The following is a 24,331-nucleotide window of genomic DNA, read 5'->3' as shown; positions in this document are numbered from 1 at the left end:
GAGTAGAGGTCTATAGCTGCAACCCTGATCAGAGTAGAGGTCTATAGCTGCAACCCTGATCAGAGTAGAGGTCTATAGCTGAACCCTGATCAGAGTAGAGGTCTATAGCTCAACCCTGATCAGAGTAGAGGTCTATAGCTCAACCCTGATCAGAGTAGAGGTCTATAGCTGCAACCCTGATCAGAGTAGGACTACTGCTGCAACCCTGATCAGAGTAGAGGTCTATTGCTGCAACCCTGATCAGAGTAGAGGTCTATAGCTGCAACCCTGATCAGTGTCACCGGCAGGCTGGTGCTCCAGGCTTGGAAATGTAGGAAGGTTCACATGAATAGTGGTTGTTTATATTTGAGAAGAAAATAGATGCAGACATTTAGACAAATTCTCTACTTTGTGCATCCTTCTCTGGTCGTTTTCATGCAAGTCACAGAGCACGGATTGTCATTTTATCACTACCTTCCTTTGACAGGCTTGAGAAAGGCTACACTTTTCTTTTCATTAGGCAGCCCTTTTCATAGTTTCCCACAAATGAAAAGCCATCAAGGTGATTTGTTATCAACTAATTGATCAATTGCAGTTACAACAGTCATTTAAAAAGACAGGAAAGATACAGTAAACAGATCAGAAAGAGAATTGACTACCGTGTGAACATCTCTTACATTTCATGTGTGTACTGTGCAGATGATGTGCTTATGAGAGATGTGTTAAGGCGTAACTCTAATCCTGATCTATCAGATGTGACAATCGTCAGGGCCATTAGCTAGGCAGTTCACACACACACACACACACACACACACACCTCTCTCTGTACTGCTACTTATGAAAAATGGCTTTGCGTGAGGACGGAGAACAATTACCACCTTCCGGAGACACCTGAAACCCCACCTCTTCAAGGAATACCTAGGATAGGATAAAGCAATCCTTCTCACCCCCCCCCCCTTAAATGATTTAGATGCACTATTGTAAAGTGGCTGTTCCACTGATGTCAGAAGGTGAATTCACCAATTTGTAAGTCGCTCTGGATAAGAGCGTCTGCTAAATGACTTAAATGTAAATGTAAATGTTAACTAAATGTCAAACTCAACTGCCACGTTCAAACCTTCCACAGCTAACTGAATGAAATCCTGACGACTTTGGCAAATAAATATTACTGAACTAAAACCAGCTTATGAACCGTAATCGTTTTATGTGATAAAGAAGATCATTTGCTGCTTATGTTTTGGTGGTCAGTGATTAGTTTAATAATATTGTGTATTTGAATACATAACGGTCTCTGTGGAGTAGCATAGAGGCGATGAGTGACCGCCAGCTGGCCTGGCTAGAAGACCCGTCACAGTTGATGTTGACAAAGCTGCCGTTGGGTTTTTTAAATGTCGCCCTCACATGCTAGTTAGGAAACCCTACCCTGCCCGTGACTCTGTGTACTAACAGAGGCAAAGGTTGCGCCAGGAACACTGGTCAGCAGAGCAGGATCACACCGCCGCCTCAAACAGTGTCCACTCCGAGAAACATGAACTGGTACATCGACCTTCTTATGAAATAAAACTCCGACGGATCAAATCCGAATTCATCTTCTCATTAAAAAAACAAAAAAAACATGTCCGTGTAACAATAACCACCAAAGCCCCTGGGGACTCAAGGAGACTATTTTTACCATCTGTTTGTGATGGAAATAGACACGGGATGGTTTTTCATTACTGTCAAAAAACTATTTATTTTAAGTTAAAAAAAAAAATAAAAATATATTGGAATATTTTGTAGCTACTTTTCAGTGAATACCTTTTAGTCAACTTGTGCAATACTTTTAGGAGATGAAGCAGATTGCATTCTTCATATCACCTGTCACGTTAAGCTTTACAGGTAAGATCCCAGTCACGTGGCGTTTGTTTACAAGCTCATAACCAGAGAAAACCGGAACCTTGTGAGTCACTCACTGTTCTGTTGTGCAGCACGGACCAATGAATCTAGATACAGTATGGAATTCACAACTCAATGTTAGCCAGATAGATATCTCATAACTATTAAGTTAACTGTCTAAAATGTGCTAAATGCTGCATTTGGTCTGCTCATTTAGTAGCTCGTTATCTAGCTAGCTACGTGGTTAGTTATCTAGCTAGCTAGCTAAGTGGTTAGCGTCTCTTGGTAACAGCAGAGAATGCCCTCCTGGATCACAACACGTTTCCTGCAGAGGAAGAGGGTGTTTTGCGAAGTTATGATTTTACCTTGTTTTTCGACCCCCCGAGAGTTTACAGTTGTCTAGAAAGCACCACCAGCTGCCTAGAAAGCGCCACCAGCTGCCTAGAATGCACCACCAGCTGCCTAGAATGCACCACCAGCTGCCTAGAAAGCGCCACCAGTTGTCTAGAAAGCGCCACCAGCTGTCTAGAAAGCGCCACCAGTTGTCTAGAAAGCGCCACCAGTTGTCTAGAAAGCACCACCAGCTGCCTAGAAAGCGCCACCAGTTGTCTAGAAAGCACCACCAGCTGCCTAGAAAGCGCCACCAGTTGTCTAGAAAGCACCACCAGCTGCCTAGAAAGCGCCACCAGTTGTCTAGAATGCACCACCAGCTGCCTAGAAAGCGCCACCAGTTGTCTAGAAAGCACCACCAGCTGCCTAGAAAGCGCCACCAGTTGTCTAGAAAGCACCACCAGTTGTCTAGAATGCACCACCAGCTGCCTAGAAAGCGCCACCAGTTGTCTAGAAAGCACCACCAGTTGTCTAGAATGCGCCACCAGCTGCCTAGAAAGCGCCACCAGTTGTCTAGAATGCGCCACCAGTTGTCTAGAAAGCTCCACCAGTTGTCTAGAAAGCGCCACCAGCTGCCTAGAAAGCGCCACCAGCTGCCTAGAAAGCGCCACCAGCTGCCGAGAAAGCGCCACCAGCTGTCGAGAAAGCGCCACCAGCTGTCGAGAAAGCACCACCAGCTGTCGAGAATGCACCACCAGCTGTCGAGAAAGCACCACCAGCTGTCGAGAAAGCACCACCAGCTGTCGAGAAAGCACCACCAGCTGTCGAGAATGCACCACCAGCTGTCGAGAAAGCACCACCAGCTGTCGAGAAAGCACCACCAGCTGTCGAGAATGCACCACCAGCTGTCGAGAAAGCACCACCAGCTGTCGAGAAAGCACCACCAGCTGTCGAGAATGCACCACCAGCTGTCGAGAAAGCACCACCAGCTGTCGAGAATGCACCACCAGCTGTCGAGAATGCACCACCAGCTGTCGAGAATGCACCACCAGCTGTCGAGAAAGCACCACCAGCTGTCGAGAAAGCACCACCAGCTGTCGAGAAAGCACCACCAGCTGTCGAGAAAGCACCACCAGCTGTCGAGAAAGCACCACCAGCTATCGAGAAAGCACCACCAGCTGTCGAAAGCACCACCAGCTGTCGAGAAAGCACCACCAGCTGTCTAGAAAGCACCACCAGCTGTCGAGAAAGCACCACCAGCCCCAAGACGGCGCTCTTCAAATTCAAATACTTCTGACTTCATGAACCATCGGGCGTTTTCCATAGGAATACAGTGGATGACGTCAGTGCTATTTGGGCTGGTCGATATGGCCAAAATATTATATTATGGTATTTAAAAATAAATTGAAAGGTATTTTATGTTTTTGAATACTAAAAGTTCTACATTTTCTTTGAGTAATAAGTGATTTAACCAAATGTTGCAATTGCAATTTGACCTGCGAATTAGAGCAAAACACTGGGTGAACTGTTGGAATCATGGAAAGAGAATGATTATTGTAATTCTATAGTTGGAATATAATAGTGGGAACTTTGACATGACAAGGATATCAGGACCCTGTCTTTCTAAAATAATTTGTAAAAATCTAAATAACTTCACAGATCTTCATTGTAAAGGGTTTAAACTCTGTTTCCCATGCTTGTTTAATGAACCATAAACAATTAATGAACATGCACCTGTGGAACGGTTGTTAAGACACTAACAGCTTACAGACGGTAGGCAATTAAGGACAGAGTTATGAAAACTCAGGACACTAAAGAGGCCCTTCTACATCACCGGAAACATCGTTGCCTATGGGCACAAACCCACCGTCGCTGGATGAGACAGGACTGGCAAAAAGTGTCTCACCAGGGGTGATGGTTGGATTCGTGTTTATCGTCGAAGGAATGAGCGTTACATTGAGGCCTGTACTCTGGAGCGGGATCGATTTGGAGGTGGAGGGTCCGTCATGGTCTGGGGCGGTGTGTCACAGCATCATCGGACTGAGCTTGTTGTCATTGCAGGCAATTTCAATGCTGTGCATTACAGGGAAGACATCCTCCTCCTTCATGTGGTACCCTTCCTGCAGGCTCATCCTGACATGACCCTCCAGCATGATAATGCCACCAGCCATACTGCTCATTCTATGCGTGATTTCCTGCAAGACAGGAATGTCAGTGTTCTGCCATGGCCAACGAAGAGCCCGGATCTCAATCCCATTGAGCACGTCTGGGACCTGTTGGATCGGAGGGTGAGGGCTAGGGCCACCCCCCCGGAAATGTCCGGGAACTTGCAGGTGCCTTGGTGGAAGAGTGAGGTAACATCTCACAGCAAGAACGGGCAAATCTGGTGCAATCCATGAGGAGGAGATGCACTGCAGTACTTAATGCAGCTGGTGGCCACACCAGACACTGACTGTTACTTTTGATTTTCACCCCCCCCCCCCCCAAACTAATAGTGTCATATAAAGTGCTAGTGGATTTATATTAAGAAGCAAAGTAAAAACAGCATTGTTGACATCAACATAGTACACATAAAGCATGTGCTGCATTGAACATGCAGATTGAACACTAGAGACTCCTGGTCAAGGAACAACAAATGCACACCTTGAGTGACTCAAGAGAGATGACTTAAGTCGCGTAGTAAATGACAACTATTGGACGTTACACAAGGCGTATCACCTTTAACAAAGCAAATATTCAAATACCATTATATTAGGTAAATTAAAAACCCAAACCGGTCCGTGCATCAATACTGGTATATCATAAAATACTGTATACCACCCAGCCCTAAACGCTATCTCTATGTACTGGTTTTAATATCGATGGTTAAATTAGGTGAAAAGGAGACTGGAGTGCCACTAAGGTAAGAGTTAAGGTTATGGTTAAGGTAAGGATTATGTTTAGGGTTAAGGTTAGGTACGTCCCAAGGATCCCTGATAGCAACACCAACCATATGTTACAACGCTTGTTTACGGAAGACAGAGGTGAATACTGTGCTAATTATGTATCTGAGTCTCTGAACACCTGTGTGTAACCGAAGGCAATACACCAGAAAAGTGCTCTAATTGAAGAATACTTTCGAATAATACTGTCGGCTGCAACTGTGTTAATCCCGGTAAAAAAATGTAAAAACATTTTTTTTTAAACAGTGTACAGTAAGTGTATATATTTTATTTTTTTTTTGCATTGTGAAAATATGTTTGATTTGATGTGAACATAGATGGATTTATGTTTTCTAAACCCATATCACAAGCGATGATTATTAACGTTTCTAAACGTTAAAACAGAGCTCACATGGAGCCATCTGTCCGCAGTACCATCATCAACTGAGAACCCAAAGGGACCGGCTGTAGAGCCGCCTTGGGCTCCTGAAAACTCGGGTTGGGCTTCGCTAGACGACTACGTTTGGCATTACAACGCAATCTAGTTAGTTCAATTTCGTCTCACAATTGTTCATCAAATCCGAGTTGAATTATTATCGGCGACCAAAGATAATACATTTGATACGTACCCATGTTAAAAGGCTGTCGCACAGTTCAACTCGATCCACAGAATTCAAGGTACTCATCGTATTTGTAGTTCAATTTAATCCACAGAGATCGCTCTTGTTTATCAGAAAAAAATGACTAGACAGTCGGCTCGGCGAGATGAAATCAACAACACGTCTGATCAACTGGATTAAACAAAACGAGGATTTATTTCGACAAAAAACGTTACTCGGTTTACCGACGGGATAGATACGGTCCCACCGCCTCTTTTCACGCATAGAAATACATACAGCGTCGAATATAAAAAGGTTATTTTATCAGTAAACAGTTACGTTGAGGCACATCCACCGGTCTATCCTCTTCTGTCAAGCTTTTTTCCAACCAGCTGGGGAAAAGATGCCACCCTTTTTTGGACCGAAGCTCCGAGCCTGAATAAGATCAACCGTCTTTTATCGAAGTTAGTAAATTCTGAATCCCTCTCAATCATTAAATAATCATGAGCATATAGAAAAAAGTACAAATAAATATCCAATAACTTATTCCATGAACATTTGAATAAATACATTGGGTTGAATTTAGTGCAGGCAGTACTTGGGACGCCAAAGCTACGTAGGCTAGAAAAAAGGACCCCTGTAAGAACATGAAAGTGGAGCAACTAATTAAAAGGGTGAGATTTTTTTAGCTTGTAACATATGTATTTTACCCTATTTGCAGTCTTATTGTCCATAGTTAAAACATGCGACAGATACAAGTGACATGTAACTATACCTCTGTGTTGTATGGTTTGTAGCTAGTTATATTTAGATATAAATCACATGTAACTATACCTCTGTGTTGTATGCGTCTGTATATAAATCACATCTGTAGCTAGTTATATTTAGATATAATTGACATGTAACTATACCTCTGTGTTGTATGGTCTGTGTTGTAGCTAGTTATATTTAGATACAAGTGACATGTAACTATACCTCTGTGTTGTATGGTTTGTAGCTAGTTATATTTAGATATAAATCACATGTAACTATACCTCTGTGTTGTATGGTCTGTAGCTAGTTATATTTAGATATAATTGACATGTAACTATACCTCTGTGTTGTATGGTCTGTAGCTAGTTATATTTAGATACAAGTGACATGTAACTATACCTCTGTGTTGTATGGTCTGTAGCTAGTTATATTTAGATATAAATCATACATGTAACTATACCTCTGTTGTATGGTCTGTAGCTAGTTATATTTAGATATAAATCACATGTAACTATACCTCTGTGTTGTATGGTCTGTAGCTAGCCCTTGAGTTCTCAACTGAAGGTATGGACCACAGTTCAATCAATTAACTACAATATCCACGCTCTATTTCAGGGTTTAGAAAAAGTATTAATCCTAGCTAGCGATATGTCATTTTTGGGGGGGCGACCAGACCAAATTCATATAGACATGTAAGTTATTGATCAGTCGTTGTGGTTGAACGCAGGTCTAAGAAGCGGTTGATATGTTATATGTGCGCTATGGTTCACGTTACTTTTCTGGGTCTTTTTACTTTTGGTTTTTGTACACCAGCTGAAAATACTTTATTTTTATTTTTAAAGGACAAGCTATTTCACAGCGTTTTAAATGGTTCTCTACACTGTCTTGCTTGTCACGGGCGAACTATTTAGATTTTCTTTGCAACAAGGAAATGGCGGAGCAATTTCTGCGTTATGCACCTTTTCACTTTCAATAACCGTACCAGTCAAATGTTTGGACACATCTATTCATTCAAGGGTTTATTTCTGTTGACTATTTTATACATTGTAGAATAATAGTGAAGATATCAAAACTATGAAATAACACACAGAATCATGTAGTAACCAACAAAGTGTTAAACAAATCAATATATTTTATAGTCACCATTTGCCTTCACAGCTTTGCTCACTCTTGGCATTCTCTCAACCAGCTTTATGAGGAATGCTTTTCCAACATTCTTGAAGGAGTTCCTACATATGCTGACCACTTGTTGGCTACTTTTCCTTCACTCTGTTGTCCAACTCATCCCAAACCATCTGAATTGGGTTGAGGTCGGGTGATTGTGGAGGCCAGGTCATCTGATGCAGCACTCCATCAATCTCCTTCTTGGTCAAATAGCCCTTACACAGCCTGGAGGTGTGTTGGGTCATTGTCCTGTTGAAAAACAAATGTTAGTACCAGTAACCAAAAGGTTGCTGGATCGAATCCGCTAGCTGACAAAGTAAGAAATCTGCCGTTCTGCACTTGAACAAGGCAGTGAACCCACTGTTCCCTGGTAGGTTGTCATTGTAAATAAGAATTTGTTCTTAACTGGCTTGCCAAGTAAAAAAATAAAAATAAATGTGCAAACCAGATGGGATGGTGTATCGCTGCAGAATGATGTGGTAGCCATGCTGTGTTAAGTGTGCCTTGAATTCTAAATAAATCACAGACCGTGTCACCAGCAAAGCACCACCACCTCCATGCTTCATGGTGGGAACCACACATGCAGAGATTATCCGTTCACCTACTCTGCGTCTCACAAAGACATGGTGGTTGGAACCAAAAATCTCAAATTTAGACAGATTTCCACCTGTCTAATGTCCAATGCTTGTGTTTTTTGGCACAAGTGAGTCTGTTCTTCTTATTGGTGTCCTTTAGTTGTGATTTCTTTGTTGCAATTCAATCATGAAAGCATGATTCACACAGTCTCATCTGCACAGTTGATGTTGAGATGTGTCTGTTACTTGAACTCTGTGAAGTATTTATTTAGCCTGCAATCTGAGGGGCAGTTAACTCCCATGAACTTATCCTCTGCAGCAGAGGTAACTCTGGGTCTTCCTTTCCTGTGGCGGTCCTCATGAGAGCCAGTTTCATCATAGCGCTGGATGGTTTTTGCGACTGCTCTTGAAGAAACTTTGAAAGTTCTTAATGTTCCGTATTGACTGACCTTCATGTTTTGAAGTAATGATGGACTGTCATTTCTCTTTGCTTATTTGAGCTGTTCTTGCCATAATGTGGACTTGGTCTTTCACCACATTGGCCTGTCTTCTGAATACTCCCCTGTTCACAACTGATTGGCTCAAATGCATTAAGAAAGGAAGAAATTCCACAAATTAACATTTTTACGCATGGCAAACCTGCAAATTGAATTGCATTCCAGGTGACTACTTGGTGAAGCTGGTTGAGAGAATGCCAAGAGTGTGCAAAGCTGTCATCAAGGCAAAGGGTGGCTACTTTGAAGAATCTCAAATGTAAAATATATTTTGTATAACTTTTTATTTTTATATTACATGATTCCATGTGTGTTATTTCATAGTTTTGATGTCTTCACTATTTATTCTACAATTTTAGAAAATAGTAAACGAAAAATCTTTGACTGGTACTGTAAGTGAAAGAATCTTTCAAATACAAAAGATACTTGCTGTGCAAAGTTACGACCTCGGAAATGAGACCTCCTCTTTGCACTCGCTTTTCCACTGTTCCTTATTTCCTCCGTTTCTCAGAAGTACAACTGGCTGAAACTTTCCTAAACTACCTACACTAAGTATATATTTTGTGTTTAGTAACTTTCTCATAAGTGAGATATTTTTAAGTTTCAAATGTTTTCCAAAACAGTGAGCGGTGCATATTTGCGTTTTAGAAGGGACATTTCCCCTCAGAAAGCTAAAGGGGAATGTCCCATGGCAGAATGGCCGACATGTACTCTGTTCTAACCCAGGTCTGTAGGATATGATTAAGTGGCATGGATTTGAGTGATCAATAATTGCTTTGTGACCGACATGTACTCTGTTCTAACCCAGGTCTGTAGGATATGATTAAGTGGCATGGATTTGAGTGATCAATAAGTGCTTTGTGACCGACATGTACTCTGTTCTAACCCAGGTCTGTAGGATATGATTAAGTGGCATGGATTTGAGTGATCAATAAGTGCTTTGTGACCGACATGTACTCTGTTCTAACCCAGGTCTGTAGGATATGATTAAGTGGGATGGAGTTGAGTGATCAATAAGTGCTTTGTGACCGACATGTACTCTGTTCTAACCCAGGTCTGTAGGATATGATTAAGTGGCATGGATTTGAGTGATCAATAAATGCTTTGTGACCGACATGTACTCTGTTCTAACCCAGGTCTGTAGGATATGATTAAGTGGCATGGATTTGAGTGATCAATAAGTGCTTTGTGACCGACATGTACTCTGTTCTAACCCAGGTCTGTAGGATATGATTAAGTGGCATGGATTTGAGTGATTAAATGTTTGACCGACATGTACTCTATTCTAACCCAGGTCTTAGGATATGATTAAGTGGCATGGATTTGAGTGATCAATAAGTGCTTGTTAGTAAATAAGTTGTTCTAACCCAGGTCTGTAGGATATGATTAAGTGGCATGGAGTTGAGTGATCAATAAGTGCTTTGTGACCGACATGTACTCTGTTCTAACCCAGGTCTGTAGGATATGATTAAGTGGCATGGAATTGAGTGATCAATAAGTGCTTTGTGACCGACATCTCTGTTCTAACCCAGGTCTGTAGGATATGATTAAGTGGCATGGATTTGAGTGATCAATAAGTGCTTTGTGACCGACATGTACTCTGTTCTAACCCAGGTCTGTAGGATATGATTAAGTGGCATGGATTTGAGTGATCAATAACTGCTTTGTACCGAATGTACTCTGTTCTAACCCAGGTCTGTAGGATATGATTAAGTGGCATGGATTTGAGTGATCAATAACATGCTTTAATTTACCGACATGTACTCTCTAACCCAGGTCTTAGGATATGATTAAGTGGCATGGATTTGAGTGATCAATAAGTGCTTTGTGACCGACATGTACTCTGTTCTAACCCAGGTCTGTAGGATATGATTAAGTGGCATGGATTTGAGTGATCAATAAGTGCTTTGTGACCGACATGTACTCTGTTCTAACCCAGGTCTGTAGGATATGATTAAGTGGCATGGATGGAAATGGGGAGGTGGACTATTTGCTGCAAGTTGAAGACTCAATCATAGAAGGAGTCAGCAACCCAGTCTTGTTTGTGGTCGTTCTCAGTGTCACGTTCTTGTGTGGACTGGTAACTCTGCTCTGCAGGTAGGTCTATTGTACTTCTAATCACAGCCACAGGGAATGGTGATGTTTTTGAAACCAGTTATTTAGCATTTTGTATTATGTTTGAGTTTCCCGATTTGTTTTTAACTGATAGTGAACGTTCTTGTTAGTAAGTTGTTTTCCAATATCCTGAAAGAGTGTGTCGTTGTTTTCTTCATTCTACTCACGTCGACCTGCAGAAATGAGCAGCAGAACATCCACCCAGAGAACCAGGAACATGTCCGTGCCGTCCGACAGCAGCTGCAGTCTGACTCACAGGTGAGAAGATGTTACAATGGCTGCTCCCGTATCCAGCATGTTGTTACTTACTTCTCCTTGAAAGTATCACACAACATCCTTTAATTTAAAACAAAATCTCAAATCAAAGTTTATTGCTCCCGTATCCAGCATGTTGTTACTTACTTCTCCTTGAAAGTATCACACAACATCCTTTAATTTAAAACAAAATCTCAAATCAAAGTTTATTGCTCCCGTATCCAGCATGTTTAAACAAAATTCAAATCAAAGTTACTTACTTCTCCTTGAAAGTATCACACAACATCCTTTAATTTAAAAACAAAATCTCAAATCAAAGTTTATTGCTCACGTTTTTACAGGATACAGGGTGTAAACGGTGCTGTGAAATGCTTAATTTACCATCTCTCCTCAAAAGTGCAATACACTCTCTGTCTCTCTCTCTCTGTGTCTCTCTGTGTCTCTCTGTCTCTCTCTGTCTCTCTCTCTGTCTCTCTGTCTCTCTGTCTCTCTCTCTCTCTGTGTCTCTCTGTCTCTCTGTCTCTCTGTGTCTCTCTGTGTCTCTCTGTGTCTCTCTGTGTCTCTCTGTGTCTCTCTGTGTCTCTCTGTCTCTCTGTGTCTCTCTCTGTGTCTCTCTCTGTGTCTCTCTGTGTCTCTCTCTCTGTCTCTCTCTGTGTCTCTCTCTGTCTCTCTCTGTCTCTGTCTCTGTCTCTCTGTGTCTCTCTCTGTCTCTCTGTGTCTCTCTGTGTCTCCTGTCTCTCTCTGTCTCTGTCTCTCTCTGTCTCTGTCTCTCTGTGTCTCTGTCTCTCTGTGTCTCTGTCTCTCTGTGTCTCTCTTTCTCTCTGTGTCTCTGTCTGTGTCTCTGTCTGTGTCTCTCTGTGTCTCTCTGTGTCTCTCTGTCTGTCTCTGTGTCTCTCTCTGTCTCTCTGTGTCTCTGTCTCTCTGTGTCTCTCTTTCTTTCTTCCCCTCAGGAAGGTGAACCAACAGAGCCCAGGCAGCAGTTCTATACAGACATGTCCTGTCCAGTGTGTCTACAGCAGGCCGTGCTGCCCGTTGAAACCAACTGTGGACATCTCTTCTGTGGTTAGTGGGACCATATGTTTAAATACGTCATTAGGGTCTATCATGCTCTGTCTTTTCAACTTAGAAGAAGGAATCTGAACTAGCTACAATAAAACTGATATATCCGTTGGATAGGTGCATTCAGTGGATATAAACACATTTTTGTTGTATTTTCAAGGTTCTTGTATAATTGCATATTGGCGATATGGGACATGGCTTGGTGCTATCAACTGTCCCATCTGCAGACAAATGGTGAGACGTCTTCAAATACCCATTATAACTAGTGTTTACTGGCAATACATGTATCATCATGCACATAGTAATACTACTCGTACATAGTGTTGAAGTTGCTACTATACTCTTGCTATGTTCTCATTTTGATTATTAAAAAAAGGAAAATAACATTTTCAAGACAGTTATTGCACAGTACTGCAGTTGTTCTTGGTGCACTGACCCCTCTACCCTGACCCCTCTACCCTGACCCCTCTACCCTGACCCCTCTACCCTGACCCCTCTACCCTGACCCCTCTACCCTGACCCTCTCCCTTGCCCCTCTACCTTGACCCCTCTACCTTGACCCCTCTACCCTGACCCCTCTACCTTGACCCCTCTCCCCTTGCCCCTCTACCCTGACCCCTCTACCCTGACCCCTCTACCCTGACCCCTCTACCCTGACCCCTCTCCCCTTTCCCCTCTACCTTGACCCCTCTACCCTGACCCCTCTACCCTGACCCCTCTACCCTGACCCCTCTACCCTGACCCCTCTACCCTGACCCCTCTACCCTGACCCTCTCCCCTGACCCCTCTACCCTGACCCCTCTCCCCTGACCCCCTACCCTGACCCCTCTCCCCTGACCCCTCTACCCTGACCCCTCTCCCCTTGCCCCTCTACCCTGACCCCTCTACCCTGACCCCTCTACCCTGACCCTCTCCCCTTGCCCCTCTACCTGACCCCTCTCCCCTGACCCTCTCCCCCTGACCCCTCTACCCTGACCCCTCTACCCTGACCCCTCTACCCTGACCTCTCTACCCTATGTGAACAGGTGACCCTGCTGTTCCCTCTCTTCCATGAGCATGCCGCCCCTCAGCAGGTACAGGATGGAACAGTTGATCCGCTCCTCATCCTCCGGGATCTCGGCGACTACAACCGCAGGTTCTCCGGACAACCCAGATCTGTATGTATTTCAAATCCAATGTTTATTTGTCACATGCGCAGAATACAACTTGATTGTAGTCCACCTGTGGTAAATTCTATTGATTGGACGTGATTTGGAAAGGCACACACCTGTCTATATAAGGTCCCACACTTAACAGTGCATGTCAGAGCAAAATCCAAGCCATGAGGTCAAAGGACTCGATCAGGGGAAGGGTAGTTAAAATGAGACAGAGAGAGACAAAGAGAGAGACAAAGAGAGAGACAAAGAGAGAGACAAAGAGAGAGACAAAGAGAGAGACAAAGAGAGAGACAAAGAGAGAGACAAAGAGAGAGACAAAGAGAGAGACAAAGAGAGCGAGACAGAGAGTTGTGAGACAAAGAGAGAGACCCAGAGCGAGACAAAGAGCTTTAGAGAGAGACCTAGAGCGAGACAAAGAGAGAGACTGAGAGCGAGACAGAGAGAGAGACCTGAGCGAGACAGAGAGAGAGACAAAGAGAGAGACAGAGAGACAAAGAGAGAGCCAGAGAGCGAGACAAAGAGAAAGACAAAGAGAGAGACAGAGAGAGAGACAAAGAGAGAGACCCAGAGCGAGACAAAGAGAGAGACCGAGAGCTTTACAAAGAGAGAGACCGAGAGCGAGACAGAGAGAGAGACAAAGAGAGAGACAGAGAGACAAAGAGAGAGCCAGAGAGCGAGACAGAGAGTGAGAGACAGAGAGAGTGAGAGAGAGCGAGAGACCCAAACTTAAGGAAAGCTTTGACTATGTACAGACTAGGTGAGCATAGCCTTGCTATTGAGAAAGGCCGCCGTAGGCAGACATGGCTCTCAAGAGAAGACAGGCTATGTGCTCACTGCCCACAAAATGAGGTGGAAACTCCTGCCCAATGTATGACCATATTAGAGAGACATATTTCCCTCAGATTACACAGATCCACAAAGAATTCGAAAACAAATCCAATTTTGAAAACTCCCATATCTACTGGGTGAAATTCCACAGTGTGACATCACAGCAGCAAGATTTGTGACCTGTTGCCACAAGAAAAGGGCAACCAGTGATAAAAAAACACCATTGTAAATACAACCCATATTTTTACATTTATTTATTTTCCCTTTTGTGTTCTTTAACCACATTGCACATCACATGTGAAATGTCTTTATCAATCTAGACACAATAACCCATAATGACAAAACAAAAACAAGCTTTTAGAAATCTTTGCACATTCATTAAAAATGGAAATACCTTACTTGCATAAGTATTCAGACCAAATAATAATTTTATAAAATTTAAACAATAATAATGACAAAGGGAAAACTGGTTTAAAAATATAAAACTTTTAAAAAGGAACTTATTTACATAAGTATTCAGACCCTTTGCTATGAGACTCTAAATTGTGCATCCTGTTTCCATTGATCATCCTTGAGATCTTATGAAATGCTTACTTTGTCTTCTGCAGTCAGAGACCAGTTGTCTGAGTGATTGATACATGTGTATGTGAGGGTCAATTCTCTCCCTACAATAGTTAAAATCGATATTTATTGAAAGCAGAGTTGGCCGCAGATACTCCTCACATTGAAATGCTTTGGGTTTGTTTCTCAGACCCTGAATCCCATCTCAATAGCCTATCAATTGATGATGATGCTTTACTGAAGTTGTGAGACTTGAGATGCAGCATTCCATTGTGAGCTTTAGATTGCAGATAGATGGGCCTATTGCACGGTTCTGACTCGGTCTGCATGTTGGCTGACCTGCCTGTACCGTGTCCCTTGTCCGTCCTCGCTAGCTCCGTGTGTTTGTGTTCTCGGTACGGAAACTAACCAGTCTCCTCCGTTCCAAAAATACTGAATCTTTAGGAGTCCATTCCTTCGCCGATTGTGATTCATGACTCTCAGAAATGGGAGTCGACACCAGGAGTCGGAATCAATGATTTTGGAATCGACTCTCCACAACTACGAAATCGTCGTTAACAGTTAGGAAAATGGCAGAGAAAGGCAAGCGACAGCCGAGAAGTTAAATGCTACCTGTTTGAGATGGAATTCACATACAGTAATGGTTGGCTGGTACAATGCTTAACCATCTGAAAGAGACCAACTCTAAACGTTGTTGGCAGTAGCACAGCTGCATTGTGAATTCACATGGAATTTTATGTATTTTATGATTTTTTTGTTATCGCAATGTGAAACCGATAATATAAGAAAATGTCAGTTTAAACGAGAAATTGTCCATTTGTCACAGCCTTAGTATTAATGTCGTGCATTACACTAAATCCTTTTCTCCCGCTCAGCTGATGGACCGGCTGTGAATTGCTGCGCCACCTCTTCAGGAGATGTTCTCCGTATGTTCTGGATGTTCCGGATCCGTGTCCTGCTGTGTCTGATCGGGGCTCTGACCTACCTGATCTCCCCTCTGGACTTCATCCCCGAGGCTCTGTTCGGCCTGCTAGGCTTCCTGGACGACTTCTTCATCATCCTGCTTCTGTTCATCTATATCTCTATCATGTATAAAGGTGGTGACCCAGAGACTGGCAGCGTGATGGAGAGAGGTGGTGACCATTTGGCACATGGAGAGAGGTGGTGACCCAGAGACTGGCAGCGTGATGGAGAGAGGTGGTGACCCAGAGACTGGCAGCGTGATGAAGAGAGGTGGTGGACCCAGAGACTGGCAGCTTGATGGAGAGAGGTGGTGACCCAGAGACTGGCAGCGTGATGGAGAGAGGTGGTGGAGAGGTGGTGACCCAGGACTGGCAGCGTGATGGAGAGAGGTGACCCAGAGACTGGCAGCGTGATGGAGAGAGGTGGTGACGAGACTGGCAGCGTGATGGAGAGAGGTGGTGACCCAGAGACTGGCAGCGTGATGGAGAGAGGTTGACCCAGAGACTGGCAGCGTGATGGAGAGGCCCAGAGACTGGAGCGTGATGGAGAGAGGTGGTGACCCAGAGACTGGCAGGGTGATGGAGAGCTGGTGACCCAGAGACTGGCAGGGTGATGGAGAGAGGTGGTGACCCAGAGACTGGCAGGGTGATGGAGAGGTGGTGACCCAGAGACTGGCAGGGTGATGGAGAGAGGTGGTGACCCAGAGACTGGCAGGGTGTGGAGAGACTGGCAGGGTGGGAGAGAGGTGACCTGAGACTGGCAGGGTGATGGAGAGAGGTGGTGACCCAGAGACTGGCAGGGTGATGGAGAGAGGTGGTGACCCAGAGACTGGCAGGGTGTGGAGAGAGGTCAGAGACTGGCAGCGTGATGGAGAGAGGTGGTGACTAGAGACTGGCATGGAGAGAGGTGGTGACCCAGAGAGAGGTGGTGACCCAGAGACTGGCAGCGTGATGGAGAGAGGTGGTGGAGAGAGGTGGTGACCCAGAGACTGGCAGCGTGATGGAGAGAGGTGGTGACCCAGAGACTGGCAGCGTGATGGAGAGAGGTGGTGGACCCAGAGACTGGCAGGGTGATGGAGAGAGGTGGTGACCCAGAGACTGGCAGCGTGATGGAGAGAGGTGGTGACCCAGAGACTGGCAGGGTGATGGAGAGAGGTGGTGACCCAGAGACTGGCAGCGTGATGGAGAGAGGTGGTGACCCAGAGACTGGCAGGGTGATGGAGAGAGGTGGTGACCCAGAGACTGGCAGCGTGATGGAGAGAGGTGGTGACCCAGAGACTGGCAGCGTGATGGAGAGAGGTGGTGACCCAGAGACTGGCAGGGTGATGGAGAGAGGTGGTGACCCAGAGACTGGCAGCGTGATGGAGAGAGGTGGCCCGGGACCCAGAGAGGTGGTGGCCCGGGACCCAGAGACTGGCAGCGTGATGGAGAGAGGTGGTGACCCAGAGACTGGCAGGGTGATGGAGAGAGGTGGCCCGTGACCTGGCAGCGTGACCCAGAGACTGGCAGGGTGATGGAGAGAGGTGGTGACCCAGAGACTGGCAGCTTGATGACACCCGTTCAGTTCGGCTGCGGGGAAATTTGATTGTGATGCAGGACCCAGGAGGACAATCTATGCCATGGACATAGTTACTGATCATTCAGGTCAAAGGTCAATTAGCTTCAGGTCAAAGACACAGGGAGAGTGCTCTGTTGCTCTGGACTGGAGTTCCATCATGCAGAAGTGTGGGGACTAGTTAACGGGTCTGTTGGCAAAATGTTTGTTATTGGCAGGTTGTTATTTCATCAGTTGACGTAATCCTATTGAATATGCTAATCTAAAATGTGTGTGTGTGTGAGAGTGAGACGGGGCTGGGACAATAAACTGATAATTACTGACATTGCATTCCTCTTTCCTCTTAACATTTTTTGTTATTTTGCTACACATTCCTGTCTTCTGTGTTCTAAAAAAACATTTATTTGGTCAACTGTAATAGCCTATGAATTTAGTTTATTCCTGCTATCAAAGTATCTGCCTGTTCCTATTTCGCTGTCGGCTGCTCTCTAGCTTCCTCTCCCCACTGCATAGGGAGCCACGCATTCTGAGAAGCACAAGCATATGACCGTTGGGGGGGGGGTAAAAATAAAATTGCAAGGGGGAAAAATAGTTTTCAAAACAACTACTCTTCTAGTTAAGAGGGGAGTCACTGCTTTTGTGAGTATATTTATTTTTCACCTCTTTAATGTTGAGTTCATGGCACCACTTTACAACCTGAGTAGGCTTTAGTGTGGTTTTGATGCGCCTCGGAGGAGAGAGCTCCTCAATTTTGTAGTGATTAGGCCTACTTTAAGTAGCTTAGGCGTAGTGCTGGAATCTAAGGAAAATTGGAGAACATTGGACTTAAAAATTTTAGTGATTTAGTCAATTAGCCAACATATCAGCAATATCATATTTAGAGTTATCAATCTTAGAATTTTAAGTTTTTTAACTTCCTCATGTGATAAATAATACAAGATGGCTGAACATTGTCTGAAGAGACACAAATGTATCTGATAATTCAGTTTTGTTTTCTCTTTTGACAGGTCGCACATTAAAATGTTGAATCTCCCGTTCCCTGGATACATTACTTCTAGGTCACCAGAGTCCTGCCGGCAATGTAAAGGAACTACCCATTAAATAGATATGTGTTTATTGTTGTGTTTTATTATCGGAACATAAATAGTTTAATGTATTGAAAATATGGATTGGGGTGTGTTTTTTGAGAAATTAGAATGTTACCAAAATAATGGCAGCTGAATTTAATCTTGTCTTTTGTACACATGGCTCTACTGCAGCATGACTGGTCAACGCATTTATTAATTTAACTAATTGACTGGTCAACTAATTTAACTAATTGACTGGTTAACTCATTTAACTAATTGACTGGTTAACTCATTTAACTAATTGACTGGTCAACTCATTTATTAATTAAACTAATTGACTGGTCAACTCATTAATTAATTAAACTAATTGATTGGTCAACTCATTTATTCATTAAACTAATTGACTGGTCAACTCATTTAACTATTTGGCTGGTCAACTCATTTAACTAATTGACTGGTTAACTCATTTAACTAATTGACTGGTTAACTCATTTAACTAATTGACTGGTTAACTCTTAACTAATTGACTGGTTAACTCATTTAACTAATTGACTGGTTATTTAACTATTTGGCTGGTCAACTAAACTAATTGACTGGTTAACTCATTTAACTAATTGACTGGTTAACTCATTTAACTAATTGACTGGTTAACTCATTTAACTAATTGACTGGTCAACTCATTTATTCATTTAACTAATTAACTTAATCTAACAAAAAGTAGGAAACATGTTCGAGGCTGTAATCTAATTCTAATGTGTGTAGGGATTAAGGTGGAATAATATCAACGAGGAAAGAAAGCTATAGATTTAAACAATTTGGATCAATAAATCAAATTAAATGTTATTTGTCACGTGCCCGAATACAACAGGTGTAAACATTTTACTGTGAAATGCTGAATACAACAGGTGTTACTTACAATCCCTTATTAACCAACAAAGATAATAAACAGAGAGTAGCAGCAGTGTAAAAGGGGGGGCAGCAATACAAATAGTCTGGGGAGCCATTTGATTAGCTGGAGACTTATGGCTTTGGGGTAGAAGCTGTTTAGAAGCCTTTTGGTGCTCCGGTACCGCTTGCCATGCAGTAGCAGAGAGAACAGTTTGACTAGGGTGGCTGGAGTCTTTATAGGTCCTGGATGGCAGGAAGCTTGTCCACGGTGATGTACTGAGCCGTACCCACTACCCTCTGTAGTGCCTTGTGGTCGGAGGCCGAGCAGTTGCCATATCAGGCAGTGATGCAACTAGTCAGGATGCTCTCGATGGTGCAGCTGTAAAACCATTTGAGGATCTGAGGACCCATGCCAAATCTTTTCAGTCTCCTGAGGGGGAATAGGTTTTGTTGTGCCCTCTTCACGACTGTCTTGGTGTGTTTGGACCATGTTAGTTTGTCGGTGATATGGACACCAAGGAACTTGAAGCTCTCAACCTGCCCCACTGCAGCCCCGTCGATGAGAATGGGGGCGTTCTTGGTCCTCCTTTTCCTGTAGTCCACAAGCATCTCCTTTGTCTTGATCACTTTGAGGGAGAGGTTGTTGTCCTGGCACCTCCCGGCCAGGTCTCTGACCTCCTCCTTATAGGCTGTCTCATCATTGAGGGAGAGTTGTTGTCCTGGCACCACACGGCCAGGTCTCTCACCTCCTCCCTATAGGCTGCCTCGTCGTTGAGGGAGAGGTTGTTGTCCTGGCACCACACGGCCAGGTCTCTGACTTCCTCCCTATAGGCTGTCTCATCGTTGAGGGAGAGGTTGTTGTCCTGGCACCACACGGCCAGGTCTCTGACTTCCTCCCTATAGGCTGTCTCATCGTTGAGGGAGAGGTTGTTGTCCTGGCACCACACGGCCAGGTCTCTCACCTCCTCCCTATAGGCTGCCTCGTCGTTGATGGAGAGGTTGTTGTCCTGGCACCACACGGCCAGGTCTCTGACTTCCTCCCTATAGGCTGTCTCATCGTTGAGGAGAGGTTGTTGTCCTGGCAGCTCCCGCCAGATCTCTGACCTCCTCCCTATAGGCTGTCTCATCGTTGATCAGGCCTACCACGGTTGTGTCATCGGTAAACTGAATGATGGTGTTGGAGTATCTTTGAATACATCCATAGAGAAACATACTTTTTAACTTACTCTCTAAATGTGGATTCTACATGTAAAATTGTCAGTGACAGCTATCAGTTTGAAATGCTAAGACTTTTATTATTTCATGATTCATGTACCCAAGGTTTGACCACAGACTGCTTTAAACCTGAAGGTCTGAACTTGCTTTTATTTTAGACTTGCCTTTTGCCCCAAATATTGTCTCTTTGTTTTGTTACTCTCATTTCTGTCCAATTTGGCAAAAAAAAAGTTTTATTTTTTTTTTTTCATGCAAATATTGTAATATCTGCAGGAAAAACAATATGCACATTTCCCCACCAGGATAGAAGGCGGTGCATGATGAAACAGTAATGTAAATGACTTTTGTGGTTAAATTCCCATGTACTGAATAATAAGTAAAGGTAAATGGGTTTCCAACTCATTAAATACAAGTTAACCCTTGTGTGGTGTTCATTGTTTTGGTTATTCACCCAATGGGTCTGATGGACCCGCGAACAATACTACCATTACAATATACATAGATGTTGACATATCAATTAAAAGCAATATAGACAGCATACATGGTTAACATTTGGCATTTACCTGCTGGATCATATATATTTTTTTTTATTTTACCTTTATTTAACTAGGCAGTAGTTAAGAACAAATTCTTATTTTCAATGACGGCCTAGGAACAGTGGGTTAACTGCCTGTTCAGGGGCAGAACTACAGATGTGTACCTTGTCAGCTCGTGGATTTGAACTTGCAACCTTTCGGTTACTAGTCCAACGCTCTAACCACGAGGCTACCCTGCCTCCCCGAGCACAATTTATTTTGGGGGAGAAAATGTGATTTTTTTTTCTAAAAAAATCTATTATAATCAAGACATGGGAGGAATAAATAATGTTTAACAAATGTAATTGAAACGAGGTTTTCACCACTATTGATGTTTACTGCTTTGAACTGAACAAATTGGAAGGACACATTAGTCTTTTTTGGGGGAAATGATAAATGAGCGTCGTCCGGGTTTGGCCGGGGTAGGCTGTCATTGTAAATAAGAATTTTTGAAAGGAAGGAAATATATCTTCTCCCAAATTTTAAAATGTGAAACAACAGGAATTCCAGAAGTAGAGATGGAGTTCAGTAGACATGGACACCAGGTGGCAGTATAGTCCAGTTTAATATGGACACCAGGTGGCAGTATAGTCCAGTTTAACATGGAGGACACCAGGTGGCAGTATAGTCCAGTTTAACATGGACACCAGGTGGCAGTATAGTCCAGTTTAATGGCATATAGACATGGACACCAGGTGGCAGTATAGTCCAGTTTAACATGGACACCAGGTGGCAGTATAGTCCAGTTTAACATGGACACCAGGTGGCAGTATAGTCCAGTTTAACATGGACACCAGGTGGCAGTATAGTCCAGTTTAACATGGACACCAGGTGGCAGTATAGTCCAGTTTAACATGGAAGACTCTGGTGGCAGTATAGTCCAGTTTAATATGAGAAGACACCAGGTGGCAGTATAGTCCAGTTTAATATGGACACCAGGTGGCAGTATAGTCCAGTTCAACATGAGAAGACACCAGGTGGCAATATAGTCCAGTTTAACATGAGAAGACACCAGGTGGCAGTATAGTCCAGTTGAACATGAGAAGACACCAGGTGGCAGTATAGTCCAGTTTAACATGAACACCAGGTGGCAGTATAGTCCAGTTTAACATGAGACACCTGGTGGCAGTATAGTCCAGTTTAACATGAGAAGACACCAGGTGGCAGTATAGTCCAGTTGAACATGAGAAGACACCAGGTGGCAGTATAGTCCAGTTTAACATGAGACACCAGGTGGCAGTATAGTCCAGTTTAACATGAGAAGACCCAGGTGGCAGTATAGTCCAGTTTGAGAAGACTCCATGAATAGTCAACATGAGAAGTGGTGGCAGTATAGTCCAGTTTAACATGTTTAATATGACACCAGGTGGCAGTATAGTCCAGTTGAACATGAGAAGACACCAGGTGGCAGTATAGTCCAGTTCAATATGAGAAGACACCAGGTGGCAGTATAGTCCAGTTGAATATGAGAAGACACCAGGTGGCAGTATAGTCCAGTTCAATATGAGAAGACACCAGGTGGCAGTATAGTCCAGTTGAACATGAGAAGACACCAGGTGGCAGTATAGTCCAGTTCAATATGAGAAGACACCAGGTGGCAGTATAGTCCAGTTGAACATGAGAAGACACCAGGTGGCAGTATAGTCCAGTTGAACATGAGAAGACACCAGGTGGCAGTATAGTCCAGTTTAATATGAGAAGACTCCAGGTGGCAGTATAGTCCAGTTGAACATGAGAAGACTCCAGGTGGCAGTATAGTCCAGTTGAACATGAGAAGACTCCAGGTGGCAGTATAGTCCAGTTGAACATGAGAAGACACCAGGTGGCAGTATAGTCCAGTTGAACATGAGACACTCAGGTGGCAGTATAGTCCAGTTTAATATGAGAAGACACCAGGTGGCAGTATAGTCAGTTTAAACATGAGAAGACTCCAGGTGGCAGTATAGTCCAGTTGAACATAAAAATGCAATAATCAGTAGTAGGAGAAAAGTTGAAAAGACTCTGCCTTCCTGACACTTTTCCCTTATGACCATGTTCAGTATGTTTTTCTGCTTCTAGGTGAATGATTTGATCAGTATTTTACATATTCACACATCTGTGATGGAAATAAATTGTTATTGACACTAAAGGGAAAGTTTTGTTCAATGATCTGCAATGTTGATATCTTCATGAGAAACTTTTAAGTGTATGTATATGTTGCTCTACTGCTCTTTGACATGAGAAGACTCACAGGTTGTTTTATTATGTTATACATTGCAAAACTTTTGTATAGTCCAGTTTATCATGAGAAGACACCAGGTATCAGTATAGTCCAGTTGAACATGAGAAGACTCCAGGTGGCAGTATAGTCCAGTTTAATATGAGAAGACACCAGGTGGCAGTATAGTCCAGTTTAATATTTTTCAAAGAGAAGACTTTGCCAGGTGGCAGTAGTCACCTGTCCAATTAACAGTTTTGTTAAAAGTCATTAGTGGAAGACACCAGGTGGTGACAGTATAGTACAGTTGAACATGAGAAGACTCCAGGTCAAGAACAGCTCAAATAAGTATAGAAACAAGAGTCCAGTTTAATACATGAAGAAGACACCAGAACTTTGAAAGTTTATTCAAGTGCAGTCACAAAAACCATCAAGCTCTATGATGAAATTGGCTCTCATGACAGGAAAGACCCAGAGTTACCTCTGCTGCAGAGGATAAGTTCAACAGAGTTAACTGCACCTCAGTTGCAATGCTCTAACCACTAGGCTACCTGCCAACCCAAGGATAGGTTGATTAGAGTTACCAGGAAATTGCAGGCAAATAAATGGTTCCAGTTTAAGAACAGACACATCTCAACATCAACTGTTCAGAGGAGACTGCATGAATCAGGTCTTCATGGTCAATTGCTGCAAAGAAACCACTACTAAAGTACCAATAATAAGAAGAGACTTTACCAAGAAACACTAGCAATGGACATTAGAATAGTGGAAATCTGTCCTTTGGTCTGATGAGTCCAAATGTGAGATTTTTGGCTCCAGCCGTGTCTTTGTGAACATTGAACAAATGATCTCCGCATATGTGGTTCCCACAGTGAAGCATGGAGGAGGAGGTGTTATGGTGTGGGGGTGCGTTGCTGGTGACACTGTCACTGTCACTGTAGTTTAATTAACCAGCATGTCTACCACAGCATTCTGCAGACGCCATCCAATCTGGTTTGGCAGTGGGACCATAATTTGTTTTTCAACAGTTGAACAGGCTGTGTCAGGGCTATGACCAAGAAGGAGAGGGATGGAGTGCTGCATCAGATGACCTGGCCTCCACAATCACCCAACCTCAACCCAATTGAGATGGTTTGGGATGAGTTGGACCGAAGAATGAAGGAAAAGCAGCCAACAAGTGCTCATAGTTCAAGACTGTTGGAAAATT

At 43.5% G+C, this 24,331-nt stretch overlaps 1 protein-coding gene, 1 long non-coding RNA gene and 1 pseudogene across 4 annotated transcripts in view; 2 read left to right on the top strand and 1 right to left on the bottom strand.

Annotated features, from left to right (window-relative positions):
• The window catches only part of LOC135518446 (protein Hook homolog 3-like), a 94,991-nt gene extending 88,891 nt beyond the window's left edge, over positions 1-6,100 (bottom strand). For all 3 annotated transcript variants that reach the window (XR_010452153.1, XR_010452154.1, XM_064943620.1), the window contains exon 1: positions 5,735-6,100. Coding sequence is in view for 1 of the 3 variants with exons in the window: in XM_064943620.1 (XP_064799692.1) it covers positions 5,735-5,791 (57 nt within the window). In the remaining 2 variants the exon portion in view is untranslated. The remainder of the gene's footprint in view (positions 1-5,734) is intronic.
• Positions 6,101-6,298: 198 nt separating this feature from the next.
• LOC135517087 (E3 ubiquitin-protein ligase RNF170-like) lies at positions 6,299-15,833 on the top strand (annotated as a pseudogene).
• Positions 15,834-17,026: 1,193 nt separating this feature from the next.
• LOC135518447 (uncharacterized) lies at positions 17,027-17,505 on the top strand. The gene is made up of 2 exons (XR_010452155.1): positions 17,027-17,097; positions 17,151-17,505. It is a non-coding gene; the product is annotated as an uncharacterized LOC135518447 (long non-coding RNA).
• Positions 17,506-24,331: the final 6,826 nt, after the last annotated feature.

This window comes from Oncorhynchus masou, chromosome 28 (genome assembly GCF_036934945.1).
Source record: "Oncorhynchus masou masou isolate Uvic2021 chromosome 28, UVic_Omas_1.1, whole genome shotgun sequence".
Classification (NCBI taxonomy): domain Eukaryota; kingdom Metazoa; phylum Chordata; class Actinopteri; order Salmoniformes; family Salmonidae; genus Oncorhynchus; species Oncorhynchus masou.
Note: the sequence above shows the minus strand (reverse complement) of the source record. Positions and strands in the feature narration are given on the sequence as shown.